The sequence below is a fragment of the Podarcis muralis genome, chromosome 3, assembly GCF_964188315.1.
Source record: "Podarcis muralis chromosome 3, rPodMur119.hap1.1, whole genome shotgun sequence".
In the NCBI taxonomy this organism is placed as follows: Eukaryota; Metazoa; Chordata; class Lepidosauria; order Squamata; family Lacertidae; genus Podarcis; species Podarcis muralis.
In genome coordinates, this window is record NC_135657.1 from 92703787 (window position 1) to 92728040 (window position 24254).

Below are 24254 nucleotides of genomic sequence, written 5' to 3' on the forward strand. Positions count from 1 at the left end.
CCTCCATGAAGTTGTGTTATCATCTACCAGTCTCTGCCATTGCCACCCCCATATTGTGAGAGCAGGCAGTGTTGTGTGCAGAAGTACTTTCCTTTTTGTCCATCCTGAATCTTACTGCCAATGAATTTCATGGAGCAACCTCATTCTAAAATCCATCTCAAGTCTCTTCCACCTCCTCCTCGTGTACTCAGTTTGCAACTTGCCACACAGCAAAACCTAGCTGCTATGCTTTTAACAGCAACCTGATATGGACAAATCAAACAAGAAAACTTTTTGCAAAGGAGCTAAGTGCTAAAATGCCAGGGTGGGGAGGGGAGATGAACCAAGAGCAGAGCAGCTAAAATTTCTTAATTCACTTTGTCACTCTTGGAGTTAAGAAGCTAGCAGAGCCAGGAACGTTCTGGTGCATATATGTAATTTTAGGTGTGTGTGATAATTAATGTCTTGTAAGTCAATCCAGGACACAAAACAAACATGGTCTGAAAGAGGTGTGTACGTATGTATGTATATCTATGTATGCTCCCATACACATTCTAGGACTTTCCCGAAATCCAACTGTGACCCCTGGTGTCACATCAGAGATAGTTTCTAGTTTCTTGGAGCAGATTCCCAGGTGGTGTAGAGGGCTATAGTTAAAAGAGGGAGCTTTTGAAGCTGAAGTTTCCACAAGTTACTTGGGATTTTAGTCTTTGTAAGTTTTATAATCAGGCCATTAACAAGAGACATTTTTAAAATATATTTTAAAAAGATACACACAATTCCTTCGTTACAGAGGAGCTGTCCCTAACAATATATTATCTTACACATATAAGAGGTTGCATATTTCTGTTACTAGACCTAATTAAAAGGATCATTTTCTATAATACATTTCCATCTTATATCAATAAGTCTGCTATTGCCATCTGCCCACTTGGGGCTAAAACAGTTTTATGGCTAAGAAAAAGGTAAACGTACTTTGTTAAAGAACATTTATTTTTTAAAAAACCACATTGAGAATAAACGGATTTGTAACAATTTTTCTATAGGCCCCAAAATATACAATGGCCAATCAGTTTATTGCACAGGGGTGATGGCATCGTAGAGTCGCTGTGCAGCTAACTCCACCATTTCCCGAAGAGTTTCATCATCATCTTCACATCCTGGTTCATGGTCAACAGTCTAGAAGAGAAGAAAATAAGAATCAATTTGCAAGACCCTAATTTATTTCTTAGATCTTCTTGAGAAGACTCTTTGCATAGAAGCCAGACAATTTTTAAAAAATCTAAACACCCACCCACATAACTCATTCCATGAATCCAACGTAAATTTAGACTTAAATTCCCCTAACTGCTTTTGAAATGTAGTCGAAACTTTCAAAGGGCTACCACAAACCCCTACATCTGAGCCTAAATTGCTTTCTGGATCTCAGCCAAAGTCATACAATTATGTAGCCAGTTACTCTTGGTTAGTACCATTGGGTTTAACAGCCTTAAGCAAGCTTGACAAGGTACTTTAATTCTAGGTGTTATGCCAGCAATAATGTGCCCAATTCATTCTCAATTACTGCATTTTTTGCTCTATAAGACTCACTTTTTCCCTCCTAAAAAGTAAGGGGGAAATGTGTGCATCTTATGGAGCGAATGCAGGCTGCGCAGCTATCACAGAAACCAGAACAGCAAGAGGGATTGCTGCTTTCACTGCGCAGTGATCCCTCTTGCTGTTCTGGCTTCTGAGATTCAGAATATTTTTTTTCTTGTTTTCCTCCTTCAAAAACTAGGTGCGTCTTGTGGTCTGGTGCGTCTTATAGTGCAAAAAATACGGTAATTTAAGAGCACGCAGCCTCAAGAACTTCGACTGGGTAGGTGGATGTAAAGAATGCCATGAATGCTGAATTTACTGATGATTGGTTGACTATTTCATACCTATATAAAATGTCTATCAGGGAATATTGTTTGCCGTAAAGCAGCGGCATCCTGATGTAAGAAATGCCAGAGTTCTGCTGGGTTGTTCCTCTTATATTGAGAGAAGTAGAGAGGGACTGCAGGGGGAAGGAGGAATCAGCAAAAGTTGCCTCCCCTCCCCGCTTCTCCTAATATAAGAGGAACAACCCAGCAGATCTCCAGCATTCCTTACAAAACATAATTTACTGTAATCCTTCTGAGTATTTAATTCATACACAGTACTTTTTAAAATTAACAATAAATGCAAGTCCCTTTATGAGCTTTAGCTGGAAAGTGGGCAGAAATTTAAGAAACAATTCTACATCACTCTATCATTCTATTTCGCGCTATCTTCTAGCAAGTGTGATCAACCAAAAGGTTAAGTGTTGAAAGTGGAAATGCAATAATGAATTGGAAATCTTCTGAAAAGAACGATTTATTCTGACAATGGTCACCAAAATGCATGGTTAGCTGTTAGATTTCAGAAAGCCTACTGAGGTGCTGCATACATTCCTAAGCATAAATCTCATCGGCTACACAAGACACAATACGTCAGCATGAAATTTAGCTATAAATACCCGTGTATCCAATGAAAGATTTGCTGTTTTTCCATCCACAGTGATGCTCAGTACATTATCTTTCTTAGCACTTACACAGTCTTCTCCAAACATGTCCCTAGAAATGAAAGACTAATCATTAATAAACATAGAATGACACCAAATTATATAACTATTTAACTACAGTGTTTTCTGTTTAGCAGTGTGATCCTTTGTATCAATCAATCAATCAATCAATCAATCAATTTCTATACTGCTTTATATTTTTAAGAAAAATCTCAAAGTGGTTTACAGCATATTAAATCAATAAATCAATAAAACAATTTGAAAAAAGTCAAATATAGAGTATACAGTCAAAGCAACTTAACAGAAAACTAAAATATCATCTTAAAGAGTTCAAAATAAAACATTACAAAGGAGGTCAACTGCAGAATACATATTTAACATAGCTGGGCTGGGTGAGTGTGGGCCCTGCTCCCTAGGGCAGGTGGAAAGGGCCTTGCAGGGAGCGGCCTTCATGCCTCACAGCCGGGCGATGTTCCTCCGGCTTCTTTTGCAAAAATAAGCCCCACTGATTTCTATAGAACTGTAGCCTAAGAATCTAACTTTCTGTTTCAAACAAATTTCTAGAAAAGAACCAAATTCAAACCTTTTTAGAATGATTTCCATACTATTAGATGGATTTTAACACTTAAAAAACGTTGGGCCTTTCAGTATAACCTCTGGTCTAAATACAAGAATTTGAGAAAGCCCCCCAAATTAATTTTGTTCAATAACAAAGGTACTAAAATATATGATAGTCATCTTTTGTGGGAAAGAGAGGATAATGTGATGTTATAACTTACTGAAGCATAATCTCCATCTTCTTGTGATATGCCTCTATCTCTTCTTTTTTAGGAATTTTATGTACCACAGCTGGAAAAAACCCCATACATTTTACATTCCATTGTAATTGCCATTTGTTATAATGTAGCTGGGCTACATATATGTAGCTATAATGTAACAGGCATTAAACGACAAGGAAAATATTGGCACATACAGTACTACTGAGTTCCTACAAGTCTAAATGGTTTCTTGTACATTATTATGTAAATGAAGTTGTGCTTAGCTAATTCAGATCATGCTGGTGTGTGTGGAGGGGAATAGCTGGATCTGAACTTCATGCTGTAATTATTGGATTCATAGACATGCATTAGGTTATAGACAAGTAAGATCATTTTATAGGCTGAATCCAGAATTTGCTGTCTGTTGTCAATTGAAGGTCTCCCTCGGTCCCTGGAAGGCTTTTGATTCACTGGAGAGATCCTGCTCACCAGTGGGGCAGGGGAGGGCAGGTGGAGAGAGATGGATTTTGCAGATTCTCCCTTCTTTTTGAGGTCACCAGTGCCACCTCCCACACTTTTCCAGGGGCAAAGGGGAGGAAAGAGAACCAACAAGGTCTCACACACCTTCTCCCTGTGGGTGTGAAATCTGTATCCAAGCAAGACACCGAATGAGCTTTGTGATGTTACAGGCTTCTGTTTCTTAACATGAAATGTGTTTGCAGTCTATTGGCATTTACAGAAGAACTATTAACAGCTCAGCTTTTAATAATAATAGTTCTTCAACTGATACATTTAGGAACCAGGTTTATCTAGTACCATTTCATTGCAGATACCGTATTTTTCGCCCTATAGGACGCACTTTTTCCCCTCCAAAAATGAAGGGGAAATCTGTGTGCGTCCTATGGGGCGAATGCAGGCTTTCGCTGAAGCTTGGAGAGTGCACACCGACCCTTCTCGCTCTCCAGGCTTCAGGAAGCTATCAGCAAGCCTGGGGAGCCCGCGGGAGTTCCCGCAGGGCTACCCACGCTGCGGATAGCAGCCTGCTGCCTGGAGCGCGGGGCGCGCAGCAGCAGAACGCCTCACGCTTCGGGCAGACACCCGCAGACTAGGGAGTCCTGCTGGAGTTCCCACAGGGCTCCCTAGGCTGCGGATAGCAGCCTGCTTCCCGGAGCGCAGGGCGCGCTGAAGGTGTGCTACCTGGAGCGTGGGGCGCAGGGCTGGGGGGGGGGGGAATAATTTTTTTTCTTTATCCCCCCCCCCAAAAAAAACTAGGTGCGTCCTATGGGCCGGTGCGTCCTATAGGACGAAAAATACGGTAATACTGTGAGCCCACATTTTATGTGCATTAAGCTTGTGAGCATTCAGCTTTATGCGCACAGCAGAAGTTTTAAATTTTTTTTAAGGGGGCTGGGTTCTGGGGAAAATGACTTTGGTAATTCTACTCGCCACTGAACCCATTTTGGCTTTAGGTGTGATTTCCAGACCCCTGCGTAAGTTGTGGGCTTACTGTATGTTTCTGCTCTGAAGATTAATTTCCCAGAACGTTAGATTCTGAGCAGATTTGACAAATAGAATTCCGATTAATAACATGTTCTGTGATTGACATGATTTAATTTAGAAGAATGTTCCTGTGTTTTGATATATCTATTTGCACATGAAATTGACTTCAATAATGTTACATTACACATGCCTCAAAATCCAGTTTCATATTAAAGGGAGGAGTTTATATAATTCTGTTTATTTCAGCCCTGCTAAAAGTAACGAGAAGCCGGAGAGTGGATTGTGTCTCAGGACTCTGGGCTTGGCAGAACTGTATTCTCCAATATAAAATAAGTTCACATCTTTTCACAGAAACACACACTATTAAAAGTATACTATATATACAAATAAAAAGGGGGAATACCTTTATGAATTTTGGGATTGGACTGAACTTCCAGTATCACTGTTTTTACAGTGTCTGCATACATATCATTAGCAGGATTTGCTACCCACTGGGGGGACAAAAAGCAGAATGAGAGGAAAAAGCATAATTAAAGAGCACATTAATTGTTGGAATTCCATCTGAAGTAATTTTGTTTTCACCCTTCTACATTTATTTGGTTTTGTAGCTGGTTTGAAATTCTGGTTAAGAGGGAAACTATGTCGGCTTTAACTATAAAGTTCAAAGTGGTTGCGACTAGGCTATTAGAATGGCTATGTTATGAGTCCACCAATCTACTACATTCATCATTATCGGCCTTGCTCCCTTGTCCCACTGACTTCAAAGGCTTGGCTACCTGACATTCTATGTTGGGGTACCAAGATTATAGCACTCCCTCACCTCAGGAAGCCCAACTCTGTTTCAAAGCCACTTGCATGTTACCACAACAGTTATACAGAAACTTGTATTCTGTCCTTACCTCCAGCACCACCATACCTGGCTCTTGGACCACAGTAATGTTTTTAAAAACCTTCAAAGCTGGCTTATCCTGGACTTCTATTTCTTTTATGTCACCTTGAAAAATATAAAATACCACAATAAATGCATCACTGCTTAAATATTTCTTGGGCACACTCTGTACATACCACTTGGGTGCATCCATTGCAACTCATAAATTCAAAATGGTCCTAAAATGTGCCCAACAATCTCTTCCAGCTGCACAGTGGGTTATGCTGGATACTGTTTCAACAGTTTGTTGGCCATTACTGATCTTCTCATCAAGCAAGTTCCAATAATAATTTTGGAGAGACTTCAAGCGGCTTCCTCCAGTTACGCACCTGTTAGCTTTTGTAGCTGATAATAAAGCAGACCGAAAGAGCCTGTGTATGGAACAGCTTGTGTTTGTGTCACAGTGCTCATAGCCAGATCAGTGTAATCTGTAAAAAAAAAAGCAAAAAAGACAACATTAGACCCTAAGTTGTTCCTCTGTTCATGTAAATTTCTGCCTGAAATTTCCCTCCTCCTCACCAGCTGCACTGTCCCACACCAATTCCAGATTTTGGAGACCCACATTCACAGGAGTAGAAAGAAGAAAGATGCAAAAGCCCCTTCTGTGAACAGGAACTCTATACTGTTTACATAAAGAAAGTTAGGGATCCAAACCAATGGAACAAGGATAATAAATGTTTTCACTTTTACTTACTGGAGAGGTCACATGGAGCAAGTATGTGATAGTTAAAATTTCTCTTAACTAGTATCCCTGAAACGCGCTGCCCTTGTTCTGGTTTCTTATCTGCTAGTGAGCCCATAACCTAGAGAAATCACAAGAGAAAAATCAAGACTATGTGTAAGAAAGTGTATGGGAATTGCAAATAGGATAGATATTTTTAAATGGGTGGTGATGAAAAACAGTCCCCATTTGAACAACTGGATACGGCATCGCTTCTCATTCTGTGTACTAGACCATGTACCAAAATTTCAAGGTGAATTTATCAGCAAGCATGACTCAAATGTACCCATCAATTACAAAACTCCCTTTACAAGCTGCCATGTTCTTTCTCAACTTCAGAATGGACAGCCCACCAATAATCCCATGTGACAGTTCTCTATGTTATGATTGGCCTATTCTTGTCCTTTTCAGAATCACTAGTTCTCCCGACCTCTCTGAGTAGTGGCCCTGGGTGGGGTCATAGACAAAGAGCGTGCACATGCATGTTATTTGAAGCTGTTAATATATTTCAAAGGCTTCAAACAACTGCAACCCTGCAATATCCAACAGTAGATTATGTAGCATACTGAGCAGTGTATTTGTAATGGGCTGTGGATGAGAGCAAGAACAAGTTTCCTAAACAAAGGCAAGAGGATGTTATGCTTCCTGACATAAGAGCTGTGCGCTGTGTTCATCATCCAATATACTGACTTGTCCCTTCGCAAGAATTAGATATATTTTTGAAGAAATAACCTGATGACTAGGTAAATGTGCTTATTGTGATGAAGAAAACATTAGCCTTTTACCTTGGCAAGCTTTTCTCCTCTGAAGTTTAGTGTTACGGCTTCAGTATTTCTAGGATTGTGGACTTCTATGTGAACTTCATCATTATCCTCATATTCACGTATTACTGCCGCTTTCAGCCTGGCCATTTCATTCTGCTCACCATGAACCAATATCTGCATGAAAAAGTCATTGTTAGTTGTCAAAATATAGGCACTCCTGATGCGTTGCCAGGAAGGTGGCAGCTTAGGGAAGAGGAGGAGAAACAGCCCTTCTTTACAAAAGGAGTGGTGGTGTCATCAATATGCGCCTGTATCCTACACCTGTATATGACTGAGAGCGCCTCACAAACCAGAGCAGCTTTTTTGAGTGGATGCTATGGGCTGCAGAGAGGGTGAAGTGAGACAATCCCTGAAGTCCACACAGCTCTTTGGAACTCAGCTCTCTTTGGATTGTTATTTGACCCTTTCCCACATCATCTCCTCTCCATTTTTCAACCACTTTATTTTCCTGCTTCTTCTTCTATCTTCTTTCATTTCATGTTCGCTTGATTTACCTCCAAATCATTTTAGACATGTAAGTCACATATTTTCTTCCGGAAGCTACAAGCTTTACACACTGTTTACAGCAGCACTCTCAAGAAAAATCACTTTTGTTTCAAACGTGGAAGAAAACCTAAAGCATAGTTTATCATGGAAGAGGAGTGGTGCTGCAACTTTGAATTACTGTTCACCTCTGGCTAGTTAAAATGGAATTTGTTGAACTGGCATTGGTATTTGACAAAAACTGTACTTCTTGAAAATAACAAAAATAAACACTAACCACATGGGGAGGTTTTAGTGCCCGGATGAACTCGCTGGTTTGTTGGTAATCTGTGTGTGCAGAGAAAGAGATGTAATCCACAGACATCTTCAGTGGGAGTTTCTGTCCTGACATAGTTGTAATTTCTTCAGGTTCAGACATGATGTGCTGCAACAATAAACAAAATGCACATTACATTACACATTAAATATAAAGGTAAAAGCAGTAAAGGATCCCTAGACGGTTAAGTCCAGTTGAATTCAACTATGGGTGTGGCGCTCATCTCAACTTTCAGGCCGAGGGAGCCAGCGTTTGTCCACAGACAGCTTTCCAGGTCATGTGGCCAGCATGACCAAACCGCTTCTGGCACAACAGGACACCGTGACGGAAGCCAGAGTGCACGGAAACACAATTTACATTCCCACCGCAGCAGTACCTATTTATCTGCTCACACCGGTGTGCTTTCAAACTGCTAGGTTGGCAGGAGCCGAGACAGAGCAACGGGAGCTCACCCCGCCATGCAGTTTTGAACTGCAGACCTTATGATCGGCAAGCCCAAGAGGCTCAGTGGTTTAGACCACAGTGCCACTGCATCCCTACACTAAATATATACATGTATAAAAAACAGTCAATACAGAATTCCTTCCCAGCACAAACACACAACATTTCTATCTAGCAAAATATTGCAATTATCTATTCTAATGCAATTCACCGTGACATATCTAGTCTCCTCTGAATATATTCCATCACTGGATTCCAGCTTTGAGATTTTTCATACCAGTGTTTCTTGGTATTCTTTCATTCACAATAAAAAAGGTACAAACTGAAGTATGCATCAGACTGTAAATACAGGGGCACCAAAACAGTAGCCCAATTCACTCCAGATTTCCTGATAAAATAATTAAGTCTTTTAAGCTGCCTGCCCTGCATATTAACATATACCACTAGTCAAAATATACCTCACCTTAGCAAGTGTTCCTTCCACACAGTATCCTGCTATGATGACTCCATTCCTCTTGTCAGTACACCAGCTCTCAAATAACTCTCTGGATAATCCACTCTGCATCATACCGGGGGAAGCCATTACAACACTTGGGCCTATGTCATCAAAATGATCCATGCTCTAGGTAAACAAAGAATAATTATTATTCCATTTTATGAAAGTCAGAGAAAAGTGTTCCACCTTAACTGTTACCCTTGCTCTCAGGGACAAAAAGTCTTTTAGTGCTTTTAGTGATGTATTTTTATAAAGAACTCTATGGGATCCTCAGTGAGCTCAAAGTATTTCTGCAGGGTTCTGGCAATGATGCATGATACATGAATCCCAGAAGGATGCTTATCAGAGGCATGTTTAGTGCTAGGTAAGAGTTGCTGGTAGACTGAATTCTTCTGAAAAGGGTTTGATGCCCAATTTTAAGTCAGAATTATAGTTCTTCATAACCTTTCTATACATTCACGTTATTAAAATTTCATTTATTCACACTGACCTTCAGATTACTAATGTGCTTGAATACAAATGGGTTGTTGATGTTGATTTGCTTGCGGATTTTATCATTCATGGCATTGACATAGGTCTGATACACGGCCATGCATTTCTTTGCCAGAGAGGAAGCATAGTATATAGGTATCTCATGAAGCTCAGGATGATTTTGCCAGTATTCATCTAGGTTTTTTAAAAAACAACAACACACAACTTTAACAAATTATGAAAACTAAGAACAGTAAATATAATTTAGATGAACATGTAGTTTTTTTCAGACACAATGAACATGTAAAGTTGGAAAGAGGTGATGTGCAGGTACATACCTAAAATCAAAAGCAATTCTTGTGCTCTTCCCAAAGCAAACACAGGAATAAGACCTCTGCCTCCCCTGTTTACAATATCATGTACAGTGTTGCAGAATCTCGCCTCCCTCTCCTCACGTTTTTCATGGATGTGCGTACCATAGGTAGATTCCTAAGGCCAAAAGACACACCATTAAAAATAATGATGAGACACATGACCAGAATGGCAGTGTGACTATGCCACAATCTAGTCACAGCCTCACTATTCCTATTTGGGATTACTAAAAACTGCCACGGGATCTGCCACCCACACTCCAGAACATATGTAGACCAACTGCTCACAAAAATAGGAATTGCTTCTTCAAACCATCAAAAATGTAATGAGTTGTGTCGATCAGCATGGCTGTGGCACTATACCTGATCTCAAACATGTCTAGCATGAGAATTTGATAAACCAGAGCTAAATTTTGATGTACTGTTGTAATTTTCTAAGACAAGAGTGTGCAACTTGAATGTTATTTGAGTTTTCACTTCAAATTATTATAGGAGAAGAAACTTACAATTATAAGAATATCTGGTTTAATATTGGGAATCTCAGCTGCCATCAAGTGCCTATCTTCCTGTCTTGAGAAGTCACCTGTGTATAAAAGCTTTGACAAAGAAACAATGTACATTGTAATTAGACAGAGAAACTAATATAAACCATGGTAAAAAAAATTAACAGTTAAGTCAATGTCTATTGGTTCATCCATAGTCCGTCAAGGACCAAGCAGTAAGTGCTTAAGGGGAAGCCTGTATCACAAAATATGATGGGAAGTTGGAATTTCATGCATACTACTTGAGCACTACAGATGGATAACCCTTAACTTCCAATAACAATAGCTTATACCAGGGGTGAAGAACCTTTTTTAGCCAAGGGCTGCAATTCCCTTGTGAGCAAACTTCAACGGGCCACACTCCAGTGGTGGGCAGAGGCAGAGGCAAAAGGTGGGTGGAACAACCATAGAAATCTAGGATATGCTCACTGGAATTAAAGGAATCCCTAAGGATTGACTTCACATTGGCCTGGTAGTATCTACTTTGCTTAAGCAGGGTGACGTAAGTTGGATGTAATGTTTCTATAGGTTGTAAAGGAATGAGATGCGAAAGCGGAACTTATTCTGCTGCTATCACTACTTCTGATGCTAAAATTACTTCTGCTGAGCGCCTGAGTATGTGCTAATCTTTCTATCCTGCAATAATAAAAGCTAGCAGTGTTTAAACCTGCTATTGTGTGGATTAATAGGTCCTTGGGAAGAACTGAAAATACCCGTTTCCAAAAACTAAGTCCTTCATAATGGATCTGACGTAGACTACATTCCAGTTGTACAAAATTCAGGTGCACACACATTTAGAATAAACACACATGAACACATGAAAGCTTCTTCACCCTCTATCCAGGCAAGCAAGGGGCATTATCAAAGTTTCAGCCAGCAAGAGGTATTATCACACATTCCCCCCAAGCTAAAGCACTCAATGAGGCCATGGAAAAGGGCCAGTGAGGGCTGGGTGTGTGGCCAAAGGAGTCTCAAGGGCCAGGCAGAGAGGAGTGGAGCGGCCCACTTCCAAGGTTCCCTACCTCTGGCTTACACCATGTATCTTTAATGTGACAGGTTTAATAGAAATGTGATGGTGAATAAATCCTATACCCACAAAACACACTGAAGAGGTAAATTAATATAAATAAAGGCCCACTGATAACAAGCCTACTTGGATTATCTAGTGAGCTAAGGAAATACCTTCACTCCAGCTATTTCAATCATAAACATGGCTGCTCCCAGAACGTGGCCTGCGTGGTAACACCAGAACTTGATTCCCGCCACCTCTTTCACTTCATGGAAGTTGATCGTTTCTATTTTGTCCATGCTTTCTTCCAAGTCTGTCTCCGTATACAGCATGTCATCTGCTGATATATTGCTGTATAAAATAGTAAGGCAAAATGTCATCCTGTTCCCCCGTTTTTGAAGATAAGATTGTGCCGGACTCAGAAGACGGTCGCCACAAAGTGCCCTTGAGATTACAGGGCAACAATGCAACAGGCAAAAATATTACACATCCATTGTTCAAATTACGGTATCATTTCACAAAAGTTTTATCCCACAAGTATGAGGATGAACTCACCTAACTTTGACGTAATCTGACAGAAGCCACCTATAAATTGCTTTTGTAGCATGGGTCATGAAGGTCCTCCCTTTAAAACTTGTCTTCTGTAGAAACCATGGCAATGCCCCACAGTGATCCAAATGGAAACTGAAAGAGGCAAGATCAGATTTCAGAATCAAGCCCTATAATACCATGGCATGCAGCTAGATCATTTTTGTTTCAACAAAAGATCAAGTAACAAAACAGCTAACACTTAACACTTCAACATCAGCAAAGCTTAACAAATCTGTTACAGAGTCTCAGCATTTTAAAATAAAAACACAAAATCCCCCTCAGCCTTCAGCACTGAGCAACACATCACTTACTGACTAATCAAGAGGAGATCAATCTCAGCTGGGTCTATCAGATCGATATATGGAAGTGCATCCATTCCTTCTAGGCCAGGGTGGATTCCACAATCAAGCTAAAAAAAAAGATGACCAATAATTGTATTTCTACAAACAACTAGTATATGGTATTAACACATACTTATACACTGATGATTGCTCTTTTACATCAAAACAGTAAAGTTTATGTTGCATCTTGATATTTATACTAGTTTATGTTGCATCTTGATATTTCAAATATTTAAAAGCATGTGATCTTAGGTGTAACCCAAATGTTTCTCCTCTCATTTGAAGGAAATGGGTGGGGGAGTGACCAGCACTGTTGGCAATGCTCCATAAAAGGAACACAACTCTGGAAAGTTTCCATGTCAGCTCAATGCATCCCTGCACTGTCACTCGGACAGTGGCGGCAGTGAGGGCTAGCTTGGCAACCGCCGCCCGGCACATGCCTGCCCCAGGTGTTGGCAACCAATGTTATGCCACTGCTGAAAAGTGAGCAATGTGGTAGCCCTACAAAACTTCTGGGGAGGGCTTTCCTCAGTCTGGACACTGAAAATGAAAATGTCCCATGTCCATTCCAACTCATCAAAGTTCAGATAGTGTTTGTGTGGGCTGTGTGTGTGAAACAATACAAGGAGAGAGCCAGAAGAGGCTCATATATCCTTAAGAGGTTTGCAGTGGTAGAATGCTTTGAATATTTACTGTCAAAGATGTGTCTACTGTGACAAAACGTTAATAAATAACTTAGATCGATGATTACCATTATCTTCCTTCCTTTAAATTCCAGAATAATGCATGATCTTCCTACTTCCTGCCCTGCACCTCTGTGAAAAGAAAGTTGTGACAAATTACAAAAAACAATCAACAACCCACTGATATAAAACAACTATATGTAACTGACCAAGCAAAGTGATGTCTTTGGTTTAATTCCATGGCCTGATTTGGATGTAATGCCAAACTATGGTTTAACATTATGTGAACAGCCCTGGGCAAGCCTCGGGCTCATGTGCTCCCCAAGGAGAATGGAAGCTTTCATATTCGTTTTTAGCAATACATCTGAACCCTAAACTGCAGCTAATTTTGAACTATTGTTCCTTCAATCAAGCCTACTATTTAGCCCACATTTTGAAATAACTTCTGAGTAAAATGTATACAAGACTAATCAGAGTTTATACATGAATGGGCATAACATTAAAAACAGTTAACAATTGAAGCAAAAGATTATAATTACCTCCTCACAACTAAGATGAGAGAGTATGCAAGTCCAAGGCTTGCCCAGGTTCATTCATATTGTGAATTTCAACTAGGAACCTAGTTCAACATCTGTACCCATTTTCAAAGAGAGGAACCAAAATTGGCAATAATGTGACATGTGAACTGAAACCTCTTGAAAGTTGTGCTTTACAACAGCACAGTCTTAACCAGAATAAGTCCTATTGAACTCAGTGGAGGTAACTACGAGATAAGTGAAGATTGTACCCCTAGTTATGCAAGTGAACATTTGGATATAAAGGCATACCACATTCTGTAATGAACTCAATTATAGTAAGAGACGTAGTTGGTCATTTAAATCATCTCAACAATTATTCCTTCTATAGCTCATCAGATTCAAGACAATTTGGGAGAAATGACTTGCATTTCCTGCTCCTCAGATTTCTAGAGATTTTGCAGAATGTAATACGGAACAAAACAGAGTTGCAAATATGGCTACAGGGGTCAGCTAGTCTAAAACAAATTTCACGAGGACACCTGTCCATACACACTAAGCCTAGTCATTTTTTGCTTCTGCTGAGTCCTAAAGCAAAAGAACCAACACACCTCCAATTTACAATAGGTTTCCTGCCTGGTTGCCTGCAGCATATCCAGGCAACTAGGAAAAAGGTTACTTAGAAGCCAGCTACAGAATGTGGTATTTAAAGTAAACAAGTCACAATTTTTATTCTAGCTTCATGCATGTCTATGGTGTAAGTAAAGTAGCAGAGATGATTAAACAAATCCAGGATCACAGTGAAACAGGCTCATTCAGACATTAAATTATTACAGTTGAATGAAAGGTCATATGTCTAGAAACAAGGATTGTAGGTCACTTTTAAAAGATAAAGGGCTCCTTGTTGGAAAACAGTGAAAGAGAAATGATTAAGGGAGATGATGGATTAAAAATTAAGCATGAGCTTCGCTTCCTATGAGCTGTTGAAGCTAAGGCCTTGTCTAGACAAAAGATGATAAGGTAATCCTGTCATGAAATCAGTGATGCTTCATCCATTTCGCTTAGCCAGCTAGAATGAAAGTTTCTACGATAATGGCCAAAAATTGTACAAGCTGCTGAGGCGTATAAGGATAAATCAGAAAGTTAGTGAGAAAAGAAAGGCTGCTTGACTTCTTAGAGTAAATGCGAGCCTTGCAGGGTAAGGCCGAGAATAGATTCCATGTTATAATGTATAAACTAGTTCTATCAACAAAGTGCTTTGAAAACATTTCAGGCTGTTTCAAACTGAGGACCAACAGTTATTGTAGCAACTTACCAATAAAAGTATACTAGCCTACTTCCTAACAACTTAGAGAAGAAGGATCTACTGGGAAATGAATCACTAGATATACCAAACCCACAAAATGGTGGTGACTCAGCAATTAATAAGATGAGAGATACACATAGCCCTGCAGTAGGGGGGACTGGACCTGTGGGGGCATGTCTCATGTCCAAACATAACAGTAAAACATAGCAGCAGCATGTGACTCAGCATTTTGCTCTGCCATCTCCACAACATTTCTGACGACAGGCTTCCAAAATAATACCTGACAGCCTGAAAGGATTCTCATTGCTAGGAATGAAAGAAAACACAAATTCCTATTGACACCTTGTCTCATGAAGCATTTGCCAGAAGACACAAATGCAGAATCTATGAATGGGGGAGAAATTCTAGTAGCACTGAGTTTACTTCCTCTAAGAGACCACTGGAAGCTGACGGACTTTGTATTATTGTCTTTATTTACAAACATGCAAACTGACAACAACTGCAGGCACAAGGCAGGCAACTGCTACTAGGGAGAAGGCCAGTTACCCCACATCAGATCCCCATAGAGTTCCTGCACTCTCAATCCAACTCATAGCTCTCTGCCATCTCTAAAAGTGCTCCCTCATCCACTTAACACATCTGTCCCCTATCCAAAGCTTGACAGAGTATCTCATTCAACACCACAGAGAGAATCCAAACAATCAAGGGACCATCTCCTGACTCTAACCATGATCCCCCCATAAAGCTTGAACCCTGGACTGTGAACCAATAATTGCTTAACAACATCATGTTTGGGATAAATAAAACCCCTGTGTGTGTGTATATATAGATAGATAGGATTAAGTATGTACAGTGGTACCTCGGGTTAAGAACTTAATTCGTTCTGGAGGTCCGTTCTTAACCTGAAACTGTTCTTAATCTGAGGTACCACTTTAGCTAATGGGGCCTCCCTCTGCTGCCGCACGATTTCTGTTCTCATCCTGAAGCAAAGTTCTTAACCCAAGGTACTACTTCTGGGTTAGCAGAGTCTATGACCTGAAGCATCTGTAACCTGAAGTACCACTGTATATGTTTGTATATGTTTGTATATGTTTGTCTGTCTTGAGAGGCAATGGAGGAGTGTGCCTTTGAGAGTGAAGTCAAACCATTGGAGAGTTACAGAGCCTGTTGTGGCTGTAGAGACCAATACACTAAATAGGACAGACATGTTTTGCTGCAGCTGGGGCAGATATAAGCATTTGGTTATGCTGCTGTAGATGCACCATGGTGTTTCTTCTCTCTGTATGTCTGCCTTCCTCCTCTGGTTGCTACTGTAGACACACAACTTGTCTGTCTTGTCTCCAGGGACTGCAGTCATCTGCAAGGGTTGATGTTGCCAGCCTTCCTCATGTCTCCCTTGCAGACATCTTTGTAATGAAGAGTTGGTCTGGTGCCTGAAGCCAGCTCCCTGTAGAGCACTGTCCTTGGAGATCCTGCCATCTTCCATTCTGTGGACACGACCAAGCCAATGTCGCTGAGACAGGAGTGCAAACATGCTGGTTTTTTTGTTTGTTTGAGATCTGTCCCGCCATGTGATGCCCCAAATCTTCCTGATTTGCATACAGATATATAGATAGGGACGCGGGTGATGCTGTGGGTTAAACCACAGAGCCTAGGACTTGCCGATCAGAAGGTCGGCGGTTCAAATCCCTGCAACGGGATGAGCTCCTGTTGCTCGGTCCCTGCTCCTGCCAACCTAGCAGTTCAAAAGCACGTCAAAGTGCAAGTAGATAAACAGGTACCGCTCTGGCGGGAAGGTAAACGGCATTTCCGTGTGCTGCTCTGGTTCACCAGAAGCGGCTTAGTCATGCTGGCCACATGACCCGAAAGCTGTATGCCGGCTCCCTTGGCCAATAAAGCGAGATGAGCGCCGCAACCCCAGAGTCGGCGACGACTGGACCTAATGGTCAGGGGTCCCTTTACCTTTATAAATATAGATACTCTCAGAGATTTTATTTATCCAGAACATGATAATGTTAGGCACTTATTGGTTCACAGCCCAGAATTGAAGATATCCTTCTCCTCCCTCCCTCCCCCTCTATATATATGAGAGAAATGCTTTCGTGAGGTTTTGCAACGGCAGACATGGGAGCCCTTTAAGCTCTGCGCGCGAGGGGGCAGAGCGAAAGAGTGCGCACGCGCGCAGCAAGGGCGGCTGGTCAGCCGAAGGCCGCGGCGGCGCGAGACCGTCCCAGCCACTCACAGGGGCCGAATCAACAGCTGGTCGCTCTCCTCGGCGGGAATGAACGCCTCGGTCCTTCTCCTCGTCGCCATCTCCGCGAGGAAGAGGCACGGCGCGCCCTCTTGGCTTGGCCCTCGCCGGCACCTGTACTTCGTCCACAGCCTCGCTCGCGCAGCCGGAAAGTGAGCGTTCCCTCTCCATCACTTCCGCACCACCATAGAGTCTCTGCGCTAAAAAAGTCCTTCGAAAAGTCCTAGAGCGGAAGAGGCAGACGGAGCGTAAGTTCTCCGACGCGACGGTTGCTACCCGGAAGCAGAACGGGGAGGGGCTTCCTTGTGCTCAGTATTTCATTGAGGTGGGAATGAAAGGTAGGGGTCATTTTTGGGTCAGGTAGGGGGTGATGCTGCTGGTGCCCTTTCAGTTCTGCTAAGAGCAGGGTAACTGGGCCAACAAAGTGTCTTGTGGCTCCTGAAAAGGCTGGCCGACTTATTTAGGCAATATAAAGTTTCATGGAATGGAATCCTCGTTGCCGGATCTACGAAGTACAGTGGTACCTCGGGTTGCAGACGCTTCAGGTTACAGACTCCGCTAACCCAGAAATAGTACCTCGGGTTAAGAACTTTGCTTCAGGATGAGAACAGAAACCGTGCAGTGGCAGCGCAGTGGCAGCAGGAGGCCCCATTAACTAAAGTGGTACCTCAGATTAAGAACAGTTTCAGGTTAAGAACGGTTAAGTTCTTCACCCGAGGTACCACTGTATATTCGAAGGTGGCGAGTGAAAGAGGATTGTAAGGAGCGAGGTTGGAGAGAAACGAAATGCAGAAAACTCCAGGCAGTGGAAATGATGTTAACAGTGACCAAGCTGTTGGTTTTTGTTTTCTTTCCTTTTGGCAGGATTTGCGGCGACTGCAGCAGTGGCAGCTTTTTTTGCTGTGGTAATGTAGTGAGGCGGAGAATCTTCATTTGCTGTATTTCTGCCTGCGATGTCCGCTGTTGACGGCATAAAGAAAAAGAGAAGGGGGAAAGGGGAGGCACCCCTCTTCTGAAATCATGTGGAGAAAATGTCAGTTCTGAAACGAGCCAGGCTCATTCCTTCCACGCTGCAGGTAACGTCAAGACAAGTACAGATAGCACTGTAGTTTTTCGGAACACCTTCCTCCATTAATTGTACTTTTAGTGGAGAAATGGGTTTCAACAAAAAAAATCTGTGTAAACCTGCATGTTAAATATTACGTGCTTGGAATATTTACAAACTGTTAAACCATAGAAAATGTCATGGTGATGTACAATAGCAATAAAATGACGACAAATAAAACAGATAAAGAGATATCAAGTATTGCTTGTGTGTCAGCTTGTCCTTCTAGGAAAGTCTGTAGAAATTTGTTAGCATCCAATGAAATGTACACAATTTTAAAGGAAAGCATGGTTCTACAAGCATTCATACTGTTGACGGAGTAGTGACAGTAAGCATCTGCTTTTAGAATATTTTGAAGAACCTTTGTTTGAGTTTCGAGATATTTATATTCATTACTAATAAGCAGAGATCACAACCATGAAACATATATTTTGTTTTTCAGTTTTAAACTTGGCACTGTGGAAACCACAGCTTGACAGTCATTTAATGGCAGTTGCTTGACTCTGCCTTTTAACTGGCAGATTTGAACCTCCATAACAAATGTAAATATATATCTATGAGGTGTTTATGTGTATGTAGAATTGGAGTTATATTGGGTTGGCAAACAGGACTCTCTTTTCATTCTTTACAGTATTCTCACTGATTCTATGTCAATTTAAAAATGTTCAGAAAAGGAAAAAAGCGGCATAGTAGCAGCAGTTCACAAAGCAGTGAAATTAGTACCAAAAGTAAGGTAAGCAAATTTGGGTATGCCTCCTTGAAAAATGACAAATTTTAAAATATATTCATATCAGTCAGTGGAATGTCTTAACTAAATTCAGAATATTTCCCCCTTCTGTTATCCCCTGTATGACATTGTGGAAGTTTGGCATCTGCTAGATGGTGCATTCAGATGTACATCCTGAAGATATCTAGAGTTAGGGATGAATCTACATTTACAAAAATGTTCACATCCTTTTTGTTATACTTGCTATTTCTTCATGCAGACTTGGCATTCAAATTGAGAATAATTGATGTAACTAAAGTCAACCAGCTAAATTAAAAATTGTATATATTTTGTACCATCATGACAAAGAAAAATAACTCCTACAGTTACCTTAAGTCCTATAAGCATAGATGCAGCCACTGAAAGTGAATTGTAAATGATGAAATACTTCTTAGCTTGTGGAATAGAGAGAAAGAAGGAATTTAATGTGTTCTTATTGTTGAAGGATGTTGTACTGCAATGTGATGTGTTATTCCGTGGCTGCATTTGGATGTAACAAACTATGGTTTATTGTTATAGGAATAAGCCTTCATTAATCATGCTTCTGGTTTAATTCATGCCTTTAATTCATGAGTTTATAAGAAAGCACACTTTTAAATATTATTTGACTTGCATAACTTCATAATGCTTTCATATGTATTCTTCCTTATCTAGTCAGTGGATTCCAGTCTTGGTGGGCTTTCACGATCTAGTACTGTGGCTAGTCTAGATACAGACTCCACAAAAAGTTCAGGTAGGAAATTGATGATGGCCTAAAGACATTCTGTTATTTGTCAGAATGCATAGATGAGTTTCATAACTAATTGAAGCTGTATCTAGAAATGTGAACATGCTGACACAGAACTTTACTAATTTTTTAAAGCAGAAAACAACACTGAGTCTGCTGTTACTTACAAATTATTACATCATCTGTGCATATACAAATAAAATTATGTAATATACACCTTTGCAGTATATGCATCACATTTTTATATTATGATGTCAATCTGTGTGATTTGTTGTCTTTTTGTATAGATCTGCTGCCTTTACTAATTTGTATAATTTCCTCTGTATCTGGTATTTCTATGGGTAGGCAAAAAGCTAGACAGGACTTCAGAATCCTGTTTTGTTCATGATGGAAACTTTGCTGGGCAGCTCCTCTGCCTTTTGAAATTTCACTAGAAAGTGTCCCTATTTTCAAGCTTATATTTGGTGTAATGTTGTGGTCGTACCATGTTCTGAGGTTTCCTTATGCTTCCATGTATCCAAAGCAACACACTTGGTTTTATGCTCTGTATTTGCAGAAACCTCTGGTACCCCAATATAAGAAATTTAAGTCATCCCCCAATTCAGTTCTGCTTTCTTGCAAGATAAATATTTTAATGTGGTTGGAATAAGCCCGGGGAAAACAATAAATCACTTTTAGGTGACACTTTTATTTCTTTTTTTTTTTAAGAAAAGGGACACAATTCAACATTTTGTCCTCACGTTCTGTCCCCATCCTCCCCCCATATGCTCTCCAAATCCGTCCTGGGGCTTTCTCCAAACCTGTGGAACAGATCTGGGGACAGTGCAAGGGGGGAGGTATGGAGACCACTGTTGCACAACAGAAGTAATTCCAGTTGCAGTTATTTAGATAAATACTACACTGAGTCAATTTCAATGGTTAAATGCCCAATAAGTTTGCCAACTGATAAAACGATGGAGTAATGGTTTAAATGTCTGCTTCGTTATAGGCCAGAGCAATAGCAACTCAGATACTTGTGCAGAATTTAGAGTAAAATATGTCGGTGCCATTGAAAAACTGAAGCTTGATGAAAGCAAGACTTTGGAGGGACCATTGGACTTGATAAACTACATAGATGTGGCACAGGTAAAGACTGACTTTGGCTATATGTCCCCTTGGGTCTTTTTATGGGGAAACTGTGGCCCTGGGAAACTATCTTAGTCCAAGCCATCTTTGTTTTTAAGAATTGGCTTCCAGTTCTGCTGAGTTCCAGATGACTGTTCCTCACTGGTATTGAAAGCGGGGCTGGGAGGCTGGGAAGTTGGCTGTTTTCAATAACCTTTTTCTTGGTACATTGTAATGTCTAAACATTTGCTGTGGCTGATGGTCTCAAGATAGAATAGCTGAGCAAGGGAGTTAAAAAAAGGATCATGCTCCAGGAAACTTTGGCTTGTTTTTGAATCACTAGAAAGCATTTATTTCTGTTCTGCTTCAGAAACTTAGCGTGTGTGCAGTACCTTGGCTTCTGCAGTGTAAAATGAAGTAGCAAAGTACCGTATCTATTAGTGTCAATAAACTTTCACAGAGCTATTGTCACTCTTTTGACTTATTTTGAAGGCTGTTGCTGCTTATTTATTTACATGAGAACATACAAGTTGTATCAGACTTGTTTTGTCATCAAACTGTCTCTGCCTACAATAATTCCTTTTTGGTTTTTTTCCAAAGCAAGATGGAAAGCTACCCTTTGTTCCAGGGGAAGAAGAATTCGTTATGGGAGTTTCCAAGTATGGTATTAAAGTCACAACTTTGGACCAGTATGTAAGTTGCTCCTGGTTTTAAATATGCCTTATTCAATTTATCCAGTAATACCATCTCAGAATATTTCTGACGATAATTGTGATATGATTTTTTTTTCTCCTGAAGATACCAAAATGGACTTTGATTATACGAAGAATTCCAAGTTCTGAGTTTGGTGTATTGAAATTTAAATCCAACTATTACAGTTCTGTTTCTTTGCAGTAATAACCTTTTCCCTGTTAGACACACATTACCATCTTTTTGTAGACATTCTTGACTATAGCCTTTATTACCTTTTGCACAGTTCACTTAATAACAGATTTCTGTATTCACTCCAGATTTTTTTAAAGTCAATCAGTTCAAAAGCAGATGGTTTCTGGCTGATGTAGACAATTTTGCTACCTACAGAATAGCTTTGTATGTGCTAGGAGGTAGAGGAAGTTATGGGTGACTGCCAAGGGAATTTCTAGATTTGGGAAACTTCATAATGTTAAGTTTTGGCAATTTGCAGTTCTGAAAATTGATGTTTTAATTTGCTCTTAGGTTGTCTTTTTTGTTTTTGTGATTTATATTGTAATGCCCATTGGCTGCAAGCAATGAAACTGACAAATTAACACATGGCATTTTCAGGATGTTTTGCATAGACACGCACTCTACCTAATTGTTCGGATGGTCTGCTATGATGATGGCCTTGGGGCAGGGAAGAGTTTACTGGCTTTAAAGACAACTGATACAAACTATGAAGAGTACAACCTTTGGATATACCAGTGTAATAGTATGGTAAGGTTCATGCTTAATATTACTTTAAAAAACACTTGCTGGATAATTCTAGGTTGACAATAAGTCATAAAATATGCAAAGTGCTATCATATGCTTGTGCCTTATGTCTAGCTACATGTACTGGACCAAAACATGACAAAATAGGTTTGTACCACTGCGGCCTATATAAGGAAATGTTGTGCAGCCATCTTGTGGCACAGGCAGATTTCATGGCTTGGTCTGCCCTCCCATATTTTGCTGCCTGTTTCCCAGATCGCTAGAATAGAGACAGAATTAAGATAGGAGCAATTACATGCATATACTAGAGTAATACTACCTCCTACTTAAGACATGATTTGTGGCACACCGGCCAGATTGGCCAGGCACCGCTATATGTGCAAGTGTCAGAGCGACTCTAAATTTCATGTGCATTTGTTCCTGCCACAGCCCTTATCTTCTGTAGCAGCAGCTGTGCAAGTAGCAAAAGAGCAGGAGCCCATGTGAAAATAAGATAGTGGCAGTTCTGTAATTTCAAATTAATTGCATATGCTTCTTTGGTACATTTATTTTCTCCCTGTCAATCACTCCACCTTACAGATTTGTGGGATAAAGTACCCCCTTAATTAAATCTGTAGCTTTATTAATTAAAGGTGGGTGGCATCACCAGTTCACAGGGCTTCAAGTGGAAATTTGAACCACTAGGAGAGCATAACACTAACCTTTATTCTCATAGCTTTGTCGCTGCCATATATTTGAACTTTAAATGCACCAGCCTGGCTTTCCAAGTGCCATATGTATGCTAGCAAATACTGCACTAATATCACTTGGTGATAGGCTTTGAGTTTAAATGCCCTGGAGCCCTATACTGGCAACTGCTTGGTAAACAAGGGAAACCCAGCATACATGCAGGAACTGTCCCTCTGTTAACAAATAGCCTATCTGGAATATCACACTCTGATGATACGTTTCTGCTGGCAATTTCTAAAATAGCAACTCTTGTTTGCAAGTCACATTTCTGGACCGACCCCACTGCTCTACATAGAATGCTTTAGATCAGGGATAGGCAACATGGTGCCCTCCAGATGCTGTGGGCTGGAACTCTAATTACCACTGGTCATGCTGGCTGGGGCTATTGGGAGTTGCAGTTCCAAGTACCTGGATGGCACCACATTGGCAGCCTAGCTAAAGATAGGAAATGTCATCAAAGCAAAGCATGCTATAAGGGAAATGCTGAAACTTCGAGATGGGCTCGAGGCTGAATACGTCTTCATGTTCATGAAAACAAGTATGAGCAACTCTTTCTGTTTATAAAATGCAGGAACAAGCACAAGCTATTTGTAAGGTGCTGTCAACAGCCTTTGACTCTGTTTTAACATCCGAGAAGTCCTGAATTTCTACAGCTGCACTTCATGCTGAGAGGAAGTACTGCTTGCTGTGACTGCAGCAAATGGAGAAGAATGAAAACAAGTATTTTGGAGTAGATGTGAATTTTTTTTGTTAACTGCTTGAGCATACTGTTCAAAGGAATGAAGGTTTTTTTGTGGGGTTTTTTTTGTAAAATACCATTTGTTTGTTTCCCAAACTGTCACTCAGAGCTCAACTGACCGTGCTTGAGTTTCTGTGCTAAATATCAAATCTTGTGTTTAAAAGATTTATACCATTTTGTAAATGAATAAAAAAAATGAATAGAAGACGTGTCTTTCTAAATATGTTCTAATCTGACTACCCCCAGATGCCATTGCTTTTAGCAGTGGCAGCAAAAAAGGAAAATAAATAAATAAATAAATAAATAAATAAAGTCAGATATAGTAGGACTCCCTTTCTGCTGGTGGAGGGGGAGGCCTGCTCCTTGCAAGCTGCCTTGCTGCAGGTATGGAAACTTCCTGCTACCCTGCTGGTAGTAATGACAAAAAGGGATGTAAAAGAAGGTGTATCAAGGGAGTCTTTGAATCAGCTGGATCCAAAGCCCTCTTTTTCCCATGTCTCCAGCACAGGGAGGAAAGTATACTGGCCCTAAAGGTAAAGGTACCCC

The 24254-nt window shown here is 40.5% G+C and overlaps 2 protein-coding genes across 5 annotated transcripts; one reads left to right on the forward strand and one right to left on the reverse strand.

Moving 5' to 3' along the window:
- Positions 1-721: 721 nt before the first annotated feature.
- CPSF3 (cleavage and polyadenylation specific factor 3) lies at positions 722-17214 on the reverse strand. The gene is made up of 18 exons (XM_028722503.2): positions 17081-17214; positions 13086-13149; positions 12305-12402; positions 11958-12086; positions 11576-11753; positions 10358-10447; positions 9819-9969; positions 9500-9675; positions 8977-9135; positions 8034-8180; positions 7235-7387; positions 6423-6531; positions 6058-6156; positions 5700-5794; positions 5204-5291; positions 3322-3391; positions 2498-2594; positions 722-1158 (listed from the first exon to the last, which is right to left on the reverse strand). The coding sequence occupies exons 1-18, from the start codon at positions 17149-17151 to the stop codon at positions 1054-1056; spliced, it is 2079 nt and encodes a 692-aa protein (XP_028578336.1). The 5' UTR covers positions 17152-17214; the 3' UTR covers positions 722-1053.
- A 26-nt stretch (positions 17215-17240) lies between these two features.
- ITGB1BP1 (integrin subunit beta 1 binding protein 1) lies at positions 17241-23913 on the forward strand. Of its 4 annotated transcripts, none has more exons than XM_028722507.2 (8): positions 17241-17337; positions 17954-18165; positions 18826-18927; positions 19615-19693; positions 20676-20812; positions 21392-21484; positions 22094-22243; positions 23541-23913. In XM_028722507.2, exons 3-8 carry the CDS (start codon positions 18856-18858, stop codon positions 23610-23612), a joined length of 603 nt encoding a protein of 200 aa, XP_028578340.1. In that variant the 5' UTR covers positions 17241-17337; positions 17954-18165; positions 18826-18855; the 3' UTR covers positions 23613-23913. The 4 variants fall into 4 exon arrangements, with proteins under 4 accessions (XP_028578340.1, XP_028578339.1, XP_028578342.1 ...); XM_028722506.2 differs by having other exon boundaries at positions 17321-17427; XM_028722509.2 differs by lacking the exon at positions 20676-20812 and having other exon boundaries at positions 17321-17427; positions 21396-21484.
- The last annotated feature ends 341 nt before the right edge of the window (positions 23914-24254 follow it).

Bases quoted from the DNA above. Each gene is read 5' to 3' on its own strand.
- CPSF3 (XM_028722503.2), bottom strand. From the start codon at position 17,151: ATGGCGACGAGGAGAAGGACCGAGGCGTTCATTCCCGCCGAGGAGAGC. The intron at 12,087-12,304 runs GTAAGTGATGTG...TGCCTCTTTCAG, and splicing joins GATCTCCTCTTGATTAGTCA to TTTCCATTTGGATCACTGTG. The intron at 8,181-8,976 runs GTGAGGTATATT...TTATTGTTGCAG, and splicing joins TGGAAGGAACACTTGCTAAG to CACATCATGTCTGAACCTGA.
- ITGB1BP1 (XM_028722507.2), top strand. From the start codon at position 18,856: ATGTTCAGAAAAGGAAAAAAGCGGCATAGTAGCAGCAGTTCACAAAGC. The intron at 18,928-19,614 runs GTAAGCAAATTT...TTCCTTATCTAG, and splicing joins AAATTAGTACCAAAAGTAAG to TCAGTGGATTCCAGTCTTGG. The intron at 22,244-23,540 runs GTAAGGTTCATG...TATAAAATGCAG, and splicing joins TATACCAGTGTAATAGTATG to GAACAAGCACAAGCTATTTG.